Genomic DNA, 15180 nt, shown 5'->3' with positions numbered 1-15180 from the left:
ATAACACAGGCCTGGGAAGAGTATGATTAGTCAGGTTTTGACCCTTCTGGTTTTTTCACATTTTTTGATTTTTTGACATTCCAGGTGCCCAAAATTGTAAAAAAAAAATAAAACAAAGTTACCCTCATAAAATTTGTATTCTTTTGACAATATCTATTTTGCATTATATCTTAGGAATGGATAAATCAAAAATTTTGAAACTTGACAAAATTATTTTTATATATGGGGCAAATTTATATTTTATACATATTTTTATATTTGATGATATTAAATTTTGATGGTTAAAGGACAAAAGGATGGGGAGATAGAGAGGGATTCATGCATTGTATCTTGAATGGGGGTGTCAAACTTAATGAAAATTTCGCTTGTTATTTTACAATATTTTTAAAACTCATTTTTACCCTCAAAATTAAGCCTTTTTGCCTTTTATTAATAACATAAAAATTATTTTTAAATACTACAAAATTCTCATAACAGATGGTTTGAGCTAATGTGTCTTAGTGTTTTTAAATATTTTTTTCATAATTCAACCAGATTACTCTTTTTAATCTTTTGTTGTTCAAATTTTAAATCACAGTATAATTGATTTTTGAATTTCTTTCTGGTTCTTGTAATTTCCTGTTCAAGTGCTGGGAAAGTTGAAAAGAGTCCTTACCAGATTTTTAAATCATATGGAAAGTAAATAACTAACAAATGGATAGAGATCACAAAACATATTTGAATTAACATTGTATTACTTTGGGTTTAAAAAACATTATCTTTATAAATTTTTCAATTTAAAGTTGGAATATTTTAGACATAAAAAACTGACACACAAACTGGAAATATATACTAAAACAACCACTTCACACCTAAGCAATAATTCCAGCAAACGAACAATAAAAAAGGTTTAATGTTCAAACGTTTTCGGCCATCTTTGTATTCAACATCGTTTAAATGTTAAAAATTAGAACACAGCTATGTTTGAAAACTGTTAGAGATAGAGCTGTTTTTTCTGTTCTATGCAATTTTTCTTGATGAGGGCCTCTGAACGATGGCCAAAAACGTTTGAACATTAAACCTTTTTTATTGTTCGTTTGCTGGAATTATCACTTAGGTGTGAAGTGGTTGTTTTGGAATATTTTAAATTCAAGATTTACTTCTAATTTTCATCCAGTTTTTAAAGCTTTATATTAACTTACTCTGTCTGTCCATTCAGGTAAAAAGTTTTAATTCATCTACTTCCCAATTTCTGATCTAGTTGAAACCTTGCACACACGTGTATTGCCAACAACAGTACATCTTTAATTGACCATTATTGCTGTCCTACATGTGGGAACAAACATGAACACAAAGAATATGGTTATCTTGCCAAATAGCTTTAATCTTTAAGAAAATATAAAAAATATACATAAAAGATCTACTTTCAGCAATAAAATCACCTTATCAGCAATTTTGCAGGCAGTAGAAGCTGTCTTGTTCAAGGTAGCATTCTATCACCAATGTAATTGGGAGGACTAATCACTCACTACATCAAATTGAAATGACTTAAAGCTTTTTTTGAATTGAAACCAATCTCACAGAGAACAATCTACATAAAGAATTTCAATGGTTTAGTATTACATACATATAGTAGTATAACTAAAAAGTAGAAAATAAAATATATATATATATTTTTTATTATCCTAAAAATGAATTTCATTTTTTAAGTAGGAATGCATGTTAAAATCTGAAATATTACAATATATTTGAAACAAACTGTTTTTAAATATTTCTTTATAGTAAAATTCATGAATTGTACTTTAAAAAAATTTCAAATTATAGCATTTATTTTTCTTCCAAAGTATATCAGTATATAATTAATTATAACATGGTGGTTTATACCTCATTTCTGAACACTTGAAGCATAGACATGATAACATTTAAAAAAATTTTTTATATTGGTCAACTCCATAAATCAATAATATTAATCAGGTTGGAAAGAGGATTAATGAAGAAAAATTTGTAAAAAAATAAAAGACAATTTCTACTGAAGAACAAAATACAAATACTGTATTATGACAAAGAATTTTGGATACTAATCTAAATTTTTTTGTAGATGATAAGTATTGTTAGAGAAACCTTCCTGTGTTTAAAAATATTGATAAGAACAATGTAATTTTCACATTTAGAAGAAGTTAATAGTTGTCAAATCCATTATTTATATAAAAAAGAAAGAAACAATTTTTATATTTAATTGTTTGTTAGAAACTTATCATTCAAGTCCCAATTAACTGATTTTGATGATTTTCTTATAATTCATGAATGAATGTTCTGAGCATGTAAATACTGTACTACTATTTATCTTGACGACTGAGACTTAGAATTTGATTGTGAGTTGATAACCCCTCCCCAACTGCACTCCTAATGTAGGTGTGTTGCCACATCTTTAATAAACCTTTAGTCTTTTTCTTGAATATCACAAGAAGCAGGAGAAAGAAGCATGTTGTATCCTTTTAATATGAAATGGTTACAACTGTTTTGTTTTATTTGAATTTTCATTTATCTGAGGTGGTATCAACCCACATTAATTTGGATAAGAATTCTGTTGTATTTTAGCTTATCACATACTTTTGAGATGACATAAAGTTATTTGAATTCATTTTTATGTTGTTTAAAAATCATTGGCAACTATTAGGATAAGTAAATTTATTTGGCAGAACTCTGATATAGTTTTTTAAGTCTTGAAGTTTGATTTCATTACCTAATGGATATCTTTTAATATTAGTGATTTTTTTCAATACAGTAGAATCTGCTTATTATAATCATTTTTTCATTTATTTGCTTGTACTGATGATAACTGACTGATAACAGTAAGTGGAGTAAGTAATTAAGAGAATTGGTAGAAATTTTTGATTTAAAGACATTGTTAAACAATAAAATATGTATAATGTAAAGATTTATTAATTATAATTCATACAGGGTAGTGCATATAGCTACCAATATCAGTTAGCAGCGCTATTGGAATGCAAGTGAACATACATGATAATCACAAGTGTAGGCATTTGAGAGACTGGTAATTGTTTCACCATGGAATGCTGTCTGATGGAAACATGGATTGTGTCAGTGGATGTGTTTATTCAAAAGGATCCATTACAGAAATCCAGCAGACAGTGATATAGCAGTGAAGACTATGTATGCCACATAGACACAGCATTTTGAGATAGGTCAAACAATGGAGAGCATGGGTGGAGACATACTCTCATGTCAGAGAATGTGGAGCATTTTCACACTATCCTGCTACAGAGCTCTTGCTGCTCAGTGTGGTGCCATGCAACAACTTTGCAGATATTTTGATGTTCTTTTAGCAAATTGCTGGCAGATTTTCAGTTCAGTCCATATAAACTGCAGATGATGCAGGAGTTATGGTACATTAACAAGGAGAACACACTCATCACCTGCAAGAACATTCTGGCAAGGAGGATCAAGAATACATGTTGCTCTAGCAACTACTGATGTCAGATGAAGCAAGCTTTATTTTCAACAGATTTGTTAATAAACAAAACTGAGATATTGGACAATTGAAAATCTCTAGCCGTACAGAAAATTCTATACAGTGGGCATGTATAGGATTATTAGCCCCTACTTTTTGATGATTGTTTAGGATCCAGTAACTGTCAAATCTGACTGTTATGGTGACGTGAAATTTCCTAATGCCAGAATTACAAGCATAAAATGTGGCTGGCACAATTTGGTTCCAACGAGATGGAGCAACAGCATATGCAGCTCACACAAGTATGGCTTTACTCCTAGAGTTATTTTCCAATCATCTAATCCAGGGGTGGCCAACAGTTTTTGCCCCTGGGCCGAATTGGAAAGAAAACTTTTTTCAAGGGCTGATCCAGAGGCTGCCCTAGGAAGATTTTGAGGTGATGCGAGATCTCATTGTGGTGTCACCCCACAAAGACTAAATTGTAGATAGAGATTACAGATACATTTTTCACATTATTGTGCTTTATCAACATTCTACGCTGTACTTAAGAGATTTTAATGGACGGGTTTTGTTTTAAAATTAAAATCTGTATTATTTCTTTGTTCATTTAATTTATTTGAAGTTTTATTACATTAATACATTAATAACACTATAAAATGAAAAATAAAATAAATTTTGAACTGTCAAATCTATTTTTTAAATGGAGAAAAACTTAGATGCTAACATGATTTTTCCTATAAGCAACTGTTTGATTTTGAATTAAATATTGCAAAGAATCAAAATATTGTTATATTAGATGAAGAAAAATCATTATATTTGTGTGAATTAGAGTGTAGAAAATTTGGAAATAAAGAATATTTCTATCTATATTAAAAAATAAAGTAGTTGTTTTACAGTTGATCATCGAACAGTTACAGTATCACTGTTTTTCAGGTGAGTAAAATTTATTCACAGTAACATTATCATATTGATCAAAGTATGACTTTATTTAGTTATTATTATATATTCGGTTGATTTAAAGAATGTTATAAAAGCTGATGTAATTAAATCAAATATCTTAATTGATTATTTATTTGAACAATAATGGAAATATTCTTGAAAATTTATTTTGATTACGTTGTCAGAAATGCTGAAATAGAAAATGAAATTACAGTGGTACTTCATCTTTCAAGTATAAATAACAATAATAATGAGTTGAGTATTCAGAATGCAATTCACTGTTATATAGAGAGAAAATTGCAGTGGAATTTAAAATGACTGATTACTTATCTGCAAATAAATATGTCTCAATAGAAAATGATTTTCTTAGAAATTTATACTCAATAGTGGAGGGATTTCAGAGCTATCACTCTGGAGGACTGATTTGCATTCGGGTCTGATTCTCTGAAATTTTCAAGAATGATTTGTATGTGCTTAGGTGTAGTCAATGAAAACAAAATGAATAGGTGTATATTGTGTATTAGCAATATGCATATTCTTGTGAAATAAAAAGTTGGAAGATTTTTTTAACTCTTTCCGCTGCCTGACCATCATGTTGAAACATTGTGAAAAATCATTTTCTCATATTTTTATTATTTGAGCCAATTTTCTCATTACAGTCGACCCCCCTCCTATAACATTGTTGATAATTTCATTTTATATGAATTCCATGTTGTACGAGTCACCTAGATTTTACAAATACTTGAGCCGTTTACAGCCTGGCACATGTATTTGTAAAATCTAAGTGACTCATACAACATGGAATTCATATAAAGCGAAATTATCAACAGTGTTATAGGGGGGTCGACTGTACATTTATATTAATATTTTACCCTCAGATGATGTAGTTCAGTGGTTCTCAATTAGTTTTTCCTGCGTACCACTTCAAGAAGGAGCTCAAACTCGCGTATCCCTTATAGCAGAAATTCATATTAATCCATACTAATATAAATTCGGAGGTAATTCTGTCTATCTGTCACCTTTTCACATCTAAACTGCTGAACAAGTTTTAATAAAATTTGGCACAGAGATAGCTTACATGTTTGAGATGACATGGGCTACATTTTACTGCGAGAAAATATCTTACTTCCACGAGAAAATTTGATATAATGCGGGCGAAGCTGTGGGTAGACAGCTAGTGATAAATAGAATAAGTTTTTTTTACATTTATTACCTTTAAAATACAATTCTAATAATAATGAAAATAACAAAAGGTTATTTAATTTTAATGTGACAAATGTGCATGATTTTCTTTGCACAACTTTGTAAAATCTGGTTGCTTTTTGGTCAGCTTCAGTCTCAAGTCATCTTCGAGTTGAAGTCGGTGACAATGTTTAGTTTTCATGTTTATCATGGCTGAAAATCCACTCTCGCAGAGGTATGTTGTGCAAAATGGTAGTAAATATTTTATTGCCGCTTTGTTGACATGATTATAATGATAATTATACAATTAACACAAATTGTGTTAATTGTACAGTTTTTGTTTCTTGCGTAAGAATTTCATTTAGGTATTGTCACAAATGCATTTTTTTGATGAAATTTCAAGAATATGTTTGGTTATAAATGAACGAATTTGTGCATTCAACATCACATTGTAAATTGTTGAATTTTTGATGGTCCACCCATTATTTTTTTGATTTCTTCATCTCATGCATTTAAATTTTAAATCAACTGATTTTAGATTTCCGCGCGTACCCCTTCATGCAATTTCGTGTACCCCTGGGGGTACACGTACCACTAATTGGGAATCATTGATGTAGCTGTTTCTTTTAGATTTTCTGAATTAGTTCATCAAAATGTGTTATACATAATTGCAGATAACTTGGATTATATGTAACATTCTCATATAGAGTAGGTTTACAAGAATCAACTTTATAGTTTTAATAAAGATTATTCTACTTTCAACTTATGTGCAAATGGAATGATGCTATACTGTGTATGTAACATTAGATATGCCTAACAAATATCTGTTTTAACTTTGGAAAAAAATGACTGCAGTTAAACAGTAGAAATTTTTAGAATTCAACTCTAAAGATCACAATCAATACAATCAAATTTTTTACAACAGAAATTATCACATCTTCAGTCAGTTTCAAACCAAATAAACCACTATGCTATACGAGAATGCTACATAATCCAGGTTATCTGCAACTATCTACAACAGATTTTGATTTACTAGCTCAGAAAATCTAAAACAATTAGAAATAGCTACATTACTTGAAGGTAAAATATTGATAAGAATGTACAGTACAAACTAGTAAGCAAGTTGTCTCATAAAGTAAAAATATGAGAAGTCCATTTATTTTTCACAATTGTCCAGTATATTTGTTGAGAAAATGTGTACTACTAACACTCGGCATTTAACCTATTGCATTTGTTTTCACCCGCTACATTCACATTTAGGCATGCATAACTTGACATTATTCAACCTGTCCCCCATAGCTGCCACTCTGTTGCAAGCTTAATCAAATCCTTAATGAATGTAAAGAAGGGCTTTCTTAATTACAAGATGGAAAGAGTTTTTAATATTATTCTGGATTTTAATCCTTTTAAAATTATCTTTAAAGGCTGCTTTTATAATTATTCAAATATTAGACTTATGAAAAAAAAAGATGATAAAGTTTATTAATAAGATAACATTGATAAAACTATCAAAATCAAATCATATTTTTTATAATTCTTTGAAGGAAACTTGGTTATTCAGACCAAGAATTATCCATAATTTTATGAAGATAAAATTTTTTGATTCAAATTGTATGTAGAATCATCATTATAACTTTGATTTGATCAAAATAGTGGCTGTTCATTAATTATGTGTACAGTTTTAAGCCACTTTTGACCCCTTCCCTTTCTGTTGTAAAAAACAATGTTAATAATGAGATAAAAATTCTTTTATAGTTACAACAATGTTCCTTTGGCAAACCTTTTTCCTTTAATTGTATGTACTATAATTTGTAGATCCCCTTGACTTTGAAGAAATGACTTAAAAGCAATTATATATATATATATATATTTTTTTGTTTGTTATTTCTTATGCAATTTTGTTATAGAAAGATTAATTTTGGCAAGAAAGCTTTGTATACATTAAAAAAACAATGTGTGAAGTTAGAGGAGGACACAGTTAAAAGGACTGACAGACAAACAAGAAAGGTTCTAAAAAATGATGATTCAGCTTTTCTAAAAGATTGCAAAAATAGTATAAATGTCTCAGACCTGAGACTTTTTGGTTCAGTAAAACGCATAAGGAACCTTGGTGAATTAGACCTATTACTGAGAAGAGAACCTTCCTGTTTATAGAATTGAATGAAGTTTGATGAATTTCTTAAAAGGAAAGCTTGGAGGATTTGAATTTGAAATGAAAAATATGCTGGATTTTTGTGAGTAAGATGAAACATGTAGAGATGGATAAGAAAGATGTCCTAGTGATGCTAGATTTTGAGTCTCTATACCTGTCCTTCTATACAAGAACTGACTCTGTTGTTCGAGGGACTTTTTGGCAAGACAGAGATAGAAGGCATGTGCTTTAAAGATTGGTCAGAATTGGTATACTTGGTTATTTACAATATATTTTTCAAGTTTAATAATAGATTTTATAAGCAGAAGAGAGATGGGTAACCATTGGGTCTCATACCAGGGCTGATGGTCAAAATTGTAGTAAATGTGTTTGTTAAAGCAATCGATAATTAATTAATCACAATTAAAAGTACTGTACTGTATTACACATTAATGTTAATTTTAGTTAAATGAGGATATTTTCATTTTATAAAGTACACTCATGTTCTGAGCTATTTTATTGATTTTGATCAGAAATATCAGCATTTTTTTTAATTAATCATAAAAATTTTTATGGATTACTAAATACTGAACCTGTTACCGGTGTAATTTGCGTGAAAAAACTTCTTTCCACAAACGTTTTCGAGCTTCCAAATAGCTCTTCTTCAGGTAGAGAAAAAATTCCGACGAAACACTTCGAAAAATGGAACGTAGATATTTAAATAAAAAACCGAATCTAAAAATAGAACGCAGATGTTTAAACAAAAAATATGAAACTCGCATAACGAACGATCATTAAGATGGTCATGCGCATTTGTGGGTTGATGTTGCTATTTATAGATCGTTGTTTATGAGGGCCTGCCACGCTATAGAAAGATTTATCTCATCCTTCCGATTTATACATGTGGTCCGGTGGTTAGCCTTACAGATGGATATAGCTTCCCGCCATTTTAGTTGTTCCAGGTGGGGCGTAGTGTCGATGATGTCGGCTTTGTCGAACTCCGGTTCTATATCGGAATCAGATGCAAAGGTGGTTAGGGCCGTGGTGTACCGCCCATGCCGAAGGTCTGCTTGATGTTCTTGCACTCTGGTATTTAAAGATCGCTTGGTTGAGCCGATATAGACAAGGTTCTCGTTACATCTGTTATCTTTCAGCGGGATAGAGTGCACGCCAGGAAGCCTGCTACGAACTGGACTGCCTTTTCCATTTCTGAGGATGTCGTAGATTGTTGGGCATCTTCTATAGGCTATTTGTAATTGTTGTTTTCCGGTGATCTCAGCGTATATTGCTTTAACATATGGGTTAAAGGTGACTGGGAGGCGTGTACGTTCATCCTGGTCAGTGTTGGTCTTTGTACTCGTAGTGGGTGCGTATTGTGAGCGTTGATGTTGCTCAATTAGATTGTGTGTTAGACCATGGTAACCGTGCTTGGCTGCTATCCTCTTGATATAATTCAATTCGGTGTTGAGGGCTTGCGTGGTGGACGAGTGGGAAAAGGCCCTTTTAATCAAAGTATTAAATGCTGCAGCCTTGTAGGTGAATGGGTTGGATGAACCTACCGGTATGTATATAGAGGCGGCATAAGGTTTACGGTATACCGACGTGACGATGGTGGATCCTTCTACTTTAATGTTTATATCCAAAAAATGGACCTCAGTATTGCTAGATTGTTCCATTTCCAGCGTTAGGCCGTAGGGATTATCGTTAACGGTTTGTATGAAATTTGAGATGTCAGGTATTGTCTTCCACATGATGAGGATGTCGTCCACATACCTTCTATAGAGTAAGATGTTCGGGAGGAACAGTGGAAGTATTTTCCGTTCAAGTTGCCTAACGACCATTTCGCATAGGTCCCCGGATACTGGGCTACCCATGGGGACTCCTCTTTTTTGTTTGTAGACTTCTTTGTCAAATGCAAAGATAGAATTATAACAGATCAGATTGGCTAATTCAATGACTTGCTGGTGTAATGCTTGTTCTTGAGTCAAATTAAGCAAAATGTCCCTAAGGGAGCAAAAAGCTGGAGGGAGCTCCACCGATGGGTACATAGATTTAAAGTCTAGCACGGTAATATACTGCGGCGTCGAAGACAAAACCCGAAGGAGGTGGATGAGCTCAACTGGGTTATCGATGGTATACTGGTAGCCCTTGAGGTGGGGAGAAAGTAGGTTGTGAATGGCTTTCTCCAATTTTCTTGTGGGAGCTCTGATTTTATCGACTATTGGACGTAATTGTTGGCCCATTTTGTGCATTTTGGCAAATGCAAAAAGTCTTGGTGTATCCGGGGAATCGACTATTATGTTGCCCAATGCAAGGCATTTTGCCAATTTGGAGTTTGCAAATCTCTTAACTTTATTTTGTATTTTGTCCACCACGTTCTCATTCTCCTTTTCGCATTGGGTGATATTGATGTATTCCTTTAAGCCTTGGCGGTAGGTGCTGCGTCTCATGAGGACTAACGTTTTAGATTTATCTGCCCTGGTGAGAATGATCCCGTTACGTTGCATCCACTCGTTCGTGTGTCTAAGTTTATTTCTCAGCTCGGTGACCTCAGGTTGTTCTTTAGTTTTCTTTTTAGAATGCGCATGACCATCTTAATGATCGTTCGTTATGCGAGTTTCATATTTTTTTTTTGTTTAAACATCTGCGTTCTATTTTTAGATTCGGTTTTTTATTTAAATATCTACGTTCCATTTTTCGAAGTGTTTCGAAGGAATTTTTTCTCTACCTGAAGAAGAGCTATTTGGAAGCTCAAAAACGTTTGTGGAAAGAAGTTTTTTCACGCAAATTACACCGGTAACAGGTTCAGTATTTAGTAATTCATCCCCACTGTCAGAGAGAAGTTTAATTTATTTTTATGGATGACAAAATAAAACTGTTATTAATTGAAAATTTGTTCTAGTGGGTTGCATTTCTCAATTGAGTGCCGAGTAATTTTTTCCAGAATTTGTGTTTGAATATGAATTCTTCGAATTGGAAACAGTTAGAATACCAAGATACCAGTGTATTTTGTTTTTTTTTGTTTTTACAAATGATTACTTATCTATTGTTAAAAAAGTTTGATAATCTTTACTTAAAATGTTTAAGTAAATTTTACTAAATACAGTAAGACCCTGCTTAATGCTGATTCGATATAATGCGATCTGCTCAAAGCCTAAAAAAAAAGCTCAAAATTTACGCTGATTCAAATTATTGCAGCATTTTATTGATTCATATATAATAAAATTATTCCCAAACACGAACCAATCAGCAAAAGGTGGCAATTTGTTATAGCATTGTACTTTCCTTAAATCTGTTTGTTTGGTGCAGTTTTGGAAGAAATATATCATGGATGCCATAGGCAATATCGACTCTGCTTGGCAAGAATTAACTGATCAATGCATGAATGGAGTGTGGAAGAAGTAATGGCTGGAGGTATCCAAGAATTCTCAACGAGAAGAGCCTATTGCTGTATCATTAGGTTGACCAAATTGTCAACCTAATCAATACAGCAGGACTAGGAGATGTAGACAAGCAGGATATTGAGGAGTTACTGCAGGTTTCTGGTGAGAGTCTTACCAGTAAATGACCTTCAAGAACTGGCAGAACAAGGAATTCATGTAGAACTGGAAAATAGTCATTCTGAAAATGAAGAACCCAAAGAATTTCTCTACAGATTTCCTTGGTAAAAGTTTGGTAATGATAACCGAAATTGTTGATCAAATTGTAGTGAATGATGCAGATTTTGAAAGGAGTGCAAAAGAAAGATGAGGTGTTTTCGATGCAATCTCCTGCTACTGACATTTGCTTAAGGAAAGAAAAAAAAAGCAACAAATGAAACTACATGACTTTATTGCAAAAAAATCAAGACTTTCAGAAGACCCAGAACCTTCATCATAAAAAATGAACTTTACATTTCTATGTGCATATGTTTGTGTTATTTAACATATTATTATGCAAATTAATATAAAAATAACTTAAAGTAAAATCTGTTTATTTTTGGTTGCGTGTTTTCCTTTCCCTTTTTACTGTTAAAATGACTTCATTTAATGCTGTTTCATTTAGTGCTTTGCCATCTAGGAACGTATCCTCCATGTTAAGTGAGATCTTACTGTATGAAGATTTATCTATAAAAACAAAACATGGTGATATCTTAAGGACTAAAGTCTGAAAGCAACAACATCATCTGGTTGATAGGAAAGCTGGAACAAAGAAGAAAAAATTACATTATCCATTTTCATTAAAGTAAACCTGATGAAAGGCACAAAACAAATTGAAAATTTCAATATTCTAAAATCTGTGGGCAAATTTGAGACAACATGCAAGTTACTTGAAAAAAAATATAGAATAATGGAATTTGCACTTAAAAATTGCAAACTTTTGTACGGAGGATTTCCTTAATTTTCAAACTTTGTCAGAGCGAAACCGTGTTGTAGAAGTGTCATGTTGTTTGAGGGATATCTGTATTAGGACATTTGGTAGAAAGTTTAGGATTGTATGTAAAGCGAAGATAGAAATCAAAGAAGAGGGTACATTTTCTGCATTTGTGGGTAGAGAAAATAGGAATGAAGGTTCAAATTTAGGTCAGGAAACAAATTTGCAAAGAAGAATGAGTGCTCTGAGGAATGAAAGAGGAAAATAGGTAATAGTGGAAACTCAGTGGTACAAGTGTGATCTTTAGTTAGAGAGGATAAAAAATGTTAGAGTTATGAGGAGGACCCTATGAAAGAGCATAACAGAGACTTAAGAACAACTATATTAATGAAAAGAGATAGTGTGTAGAAGATTTAAGAGAGGAGGAAAATTTCAGGTGGACAGAAAAGATCTAGTTTTATGAAAAAGATTTTAAAAAAAAGAACTACATATTATCTGTAATAATGACTTGTGATAATTTACCAAATCCACAGATATGGATGATTGGTAGAAGAGGAGGTAGAAATGATAGCAGGGTTGGAAGGGGAAAGACAGAAAGTAAAATGATAAAAATGATCATTAGGATTTATATTTTATAGCCAGAAAGAAGGAGTTGTTTTAAAAAAGTTTAAAAGAGATGGACAAATATTTGTTAGATGATGGTGTGTAAAGAAAATATAATCAAAAATGCATTATTAAGATATGATTTTTAAGGATTTTTTTTTATTGTTAATGTCCATGAAGATGTATTGTAAGAACCCAAAAATACTAGAATAATAAAGATTTAAATTTTAGGAAAGCAATTTATGTTTTTGGGAAATAAAAATAATTAGACTCAAAGATAAAAATAATGTATGTATGACTTTTTCTGAAAATATGTTGATTAGACTTTTATATGATATTTTTAAAATTCTTTTTACTGTAGAAATTCATAAAATTTTGTATCATGCTGTTTGTTCCATAATGAAAGATGATGATAATTATTTTGTTCAGAAAGCCAAAAACTAAGTTTGACACTAAAGTGCTGCCTGATTTATTGCATTTAAGCATAATTTTGCTAGATCAACGTAAACTATGCTTAACTGCAATAAAACTAGACCATTTCATAATCTTTTGATTTTAATGTTTGAAAAGGCCCTGATAAATAATTTAAGCAAAGATTCTAATAAATGAAACGTTTTTATTCAGCTTGGTTTCTTTGTGTATTTTATACATTTCTGGTCAGTTACGTAACCATCTCCAGCAGATAAGAATGATATGAAACAAAGGTGGCTAAAACATGACTTAGAAACATCATCAGTGCATCTCATATCATGTATCTGACGGTTCAGAGATTCTACATCACTATACTAAATACAGGTAACCCCCGTATAACACGGCACTTTTATAGCATGGATTCACTCTAACACGGTTTGAGAATTGGGAACATTCCCCGTATAACATGGTGGTTTTATAGCACGGGTTCACTCTAACACGGTTCGGAAATTGGGTAAAACCCTTGTACAACAAGAAATGTAATAAAGGATGCATTCTTTTATACTTCTGTGTAACTCTGCATGAGCCTTCTAATTGTTTTCGTGGCTACTTTGAACACTCTTTCAACAATAAGCCATTTAATGGTTAAATTTTACAATTGGGACCCTTCTTTTTCCTCTAAAAGCTCATTTCAGAAGTATAGATTCCTCCATCACGATAATATCGATAGTGCGGGTGTCGCCATCTTTCTTTCACCGTCATTTCTAAATGCCTACAAACAGCAGCGCATTCCTGTTGCAGAGCAACTGCTATTAACTAACGCACCCCAAAACTGTTACCAGTTGATGATGCTCATGCTCAGATCATCATATAGGATGAATAATCCTCTGGTAAAATATTTACTTAATAAATAAGTATTTTACCTATGAAAAAAATGAATAATAAATCCAATTTAAATAAGGATTTAACAGCATGTGTTTTAATTTTTGGAACCTAACCCCCTTTTCGCACTAGTTCTTTGTTTAATATAACATGGATTCGCATAACACTGCAATTTTTTGGAACATAACTCCCGTGTTATACGGAATTACCTGTACTTTATATAACTATATTCTTTCAAAAATGATAGAAATATTTTGTTAGAAGCAATAAGATCACATATTTATGCAGCAAAATACTTAGTATGATACGATAACCAAGACGTAGCATTGTCATGGTATTTCTAAAATGACATTATTAAATTGTTGACTCCGTAATTGTGGTTGTCAGAATGTATGGTTCACCCATGATTTATAACATAATTAAAATACGGTATTATACATAACATAAATGCATAATAGTAAATACATAATTAAAAGTACAAATACTTTTTTAATTACAAAGATCAGTTTTATATACTTTTGCAAAACATACAAAATCTTTATCAAATAAATTTTCATTTATTATTATTATTATTTTTACATCAATATTTCATAAAATATTTCTAGTACTTTGAACTACCTGTATTATCATTAAATATTTACATTCATTTTCAGGATCATCAAATTTATATTGTATTAGAAATTTATAGAAATGAAATATGTAAAAGATCATTTAAAAGATTAATTTAGAAATTTTATTTTTAAATTTTGAACTTTTGGATATTTTTAAAGTCATAAATTTAGTGTGTGAAATTACATATGTATTAATAGTTTCATCCATTTTGTAACATAGAGGCCATGCTAATGTTTTTTGTGTTTGAATTTTTTTTTAATAATATTAAAAGTATTGCAATGTGAGCAAACTCTGAAAATAAAAGAAAATGAATGTAGATTTTAGTAGTAAACTTTTATTGATATCAATAAAAAATCACTGATACATCAGTTTGATCATATGTTGATTTTTATAGGTCTTGTATGTATTCGTACGTAATTATTAACATCCAAAAATTAAACCCTATTTTATTTTTGATTTAAAAATAGCGATGATAGAATTTAGGAATATTTATTTTTCATATTAAGTTTTACATGGTAATTCTTTTTTTTTTAGTTTAAATTTGTTCATAGAGGAAGTTGGTCTTTTAAAATATTTCTTGGTTTTGTAACATTTGGGTAGGTAAAGTTTATTGTTA

General features: G+C 31.2%; 2 protein-coding genes across 2 annotated transcripts in view; one reads left to right on the top strand and one right to left on the bottom strand.

Moving 5' to 3' along the window:
- Positions 1 to 4361: 4361 nt before the first annotated feature.
- The window catches only part of LOC111627173 (46 kDa FK506-binding nuclear protein-like), a 35612-nt gene continuing 24793 nt past the window's right edge, over positions 4362 to 15180 (top strand). The window contains exon 1 of the mRNA XM_023370754.1: positions 4362 to 4384. The gene's annotated coding sequence lies outside the window, so the exon portion shown is untranslated. The remainder of the gene's footprint in view (positions 4385 to 15180) is intronic.
- On the bottom strand, positions 8537 to 10153 carry LOC111626872. The gene has a single exon (XM_023370398.1). It carries the CDS (start codon positions 10151 to 10153, stop codon positions 8537 to 8539), a length of 1617 nt encoding a protein of 538 aa, XP_023226166.1.

The sequence above is a fragment of the Centruroides sculpturatus genome, unplaced genomic scaffold (assembly GCF_000671375.1).
Source record: "Centruroides sculpturatus isolate CEXI.00-Female unplaced genomic scaffold, Cexi_2.0 scaffold33, whole genome shotgun sequence".
In the NCBI taxonomy this organism is placed as follows: Eukaryota; Metazoa; Arthropoda; class Arachnida; order Scorpiones; family Buthidae; genus Centruroides; species Centruroides sculpturatus.
The sequence above is the reverse complement of the archived record's forward strand: the minus strand, read 5'-3'. Positions and strand labels throughout refer to the sequence as shown.